Below are 729 nucleotides of genomic sequence, written 5' to 3'. Positions count from 1 at the left end.
AACAGAACAAACGTTCCACACAGTGGCTTTCATTTTTCTGTGTTGCTTTTTCTGTTATATAATAGGATCATCTACTATATTTATTTTTAAAGTATCCTTTAATATCTCTTGAACAGTACACCAGAAGCTGGTTTCCAATAACAATACTTCACGGTACTTCCGTGTGATAACACTGCAGTAAATTGGTTCCAGATTGTTGCTATAGTGATGCTATAGCCTAATATTCCCATCGTTTTCCTTTAGATATTAAGGAATGTCGTTTGGGGCAGTTATGTTTTTTTTATGGGAGGGATCTGCTGGTGGGAATGGCCTCATGACGTACCTCTGTTGACAGTAGTAAAAGCTCCACACACGCACACCCAGCAACACACACACACTGCCTGCGCCCCGCCGCTCCACGCCTCTCTTCTTCTCCGCGCGTCCAGCTGTGCGCACATCTCGCTTCATCCAACCAGGGCTGAAGCTTGAAACGGTTTAAAAAAAGAAGACAGGAGAGCAGTAGGGAAAATAGGAATATGACTTCCAAAGCGATGGAGTGTATGAAGCTGTCGGAGGAACAGATCAAGGTGCTGGAGGACAGTTTCAAAAAAGTCAGCAAGTATCCGGACGGAACGACGCTCATGTTGATCGCTGCGGAGTGCGGGCTGTCAGAGGAGGAAACACAAGTGAGTAGCATTACACGTAAATCTCTCTCTCTCTCTCTCTCTCTCTCTCTCTCTCTCTCTCTCT

The 729-nt window shown here is 45.1% G+C and overlaps 1 protein-coding gene across 1 annotated transcript in view; it reads left to right on the top strand.

Moving 5' to 3' along the window:
- The first annotated feature begins 377 nt into the window (after window positions 1-377).
- hopx (HOP homeobox) overlaps window positions 378-729 on the top strand; it is a 6,777-nt gene continuing 6,425 nt past the window's right edge. Inside the window, exon 1 of the mRNA XM_034884238.1 lies at window positions 378-665. Coding sequence (XP_034740129.1) covers window positions 516-665 — 150 coding nt within the window. The 5' untranslated portion in view covers window positions 378-515. The remainder of the gene's footprint in view (window positions 666-729) is intronic.

The sequence above is a fragment of the Etheostoma cragini genome, chromosome 10 (assembly GCF_013103735.1).
Source record: "Etheostoma cragini isolate CJK2018 chromosome 10, CSU_Ecrag_1.0, whole genome shotgun sequence".
Taxonomy (NCBI): Eukaryota; Metazoa; Chordata; class Actinopteri; order Perciformes; family Percidae; genus Etheostoma; species Etheostoma cragini.
Note: the sequence above shows the minus strand (reverse complement) of the source record. Positions and strands in the feature narration are given on the sequence as shown.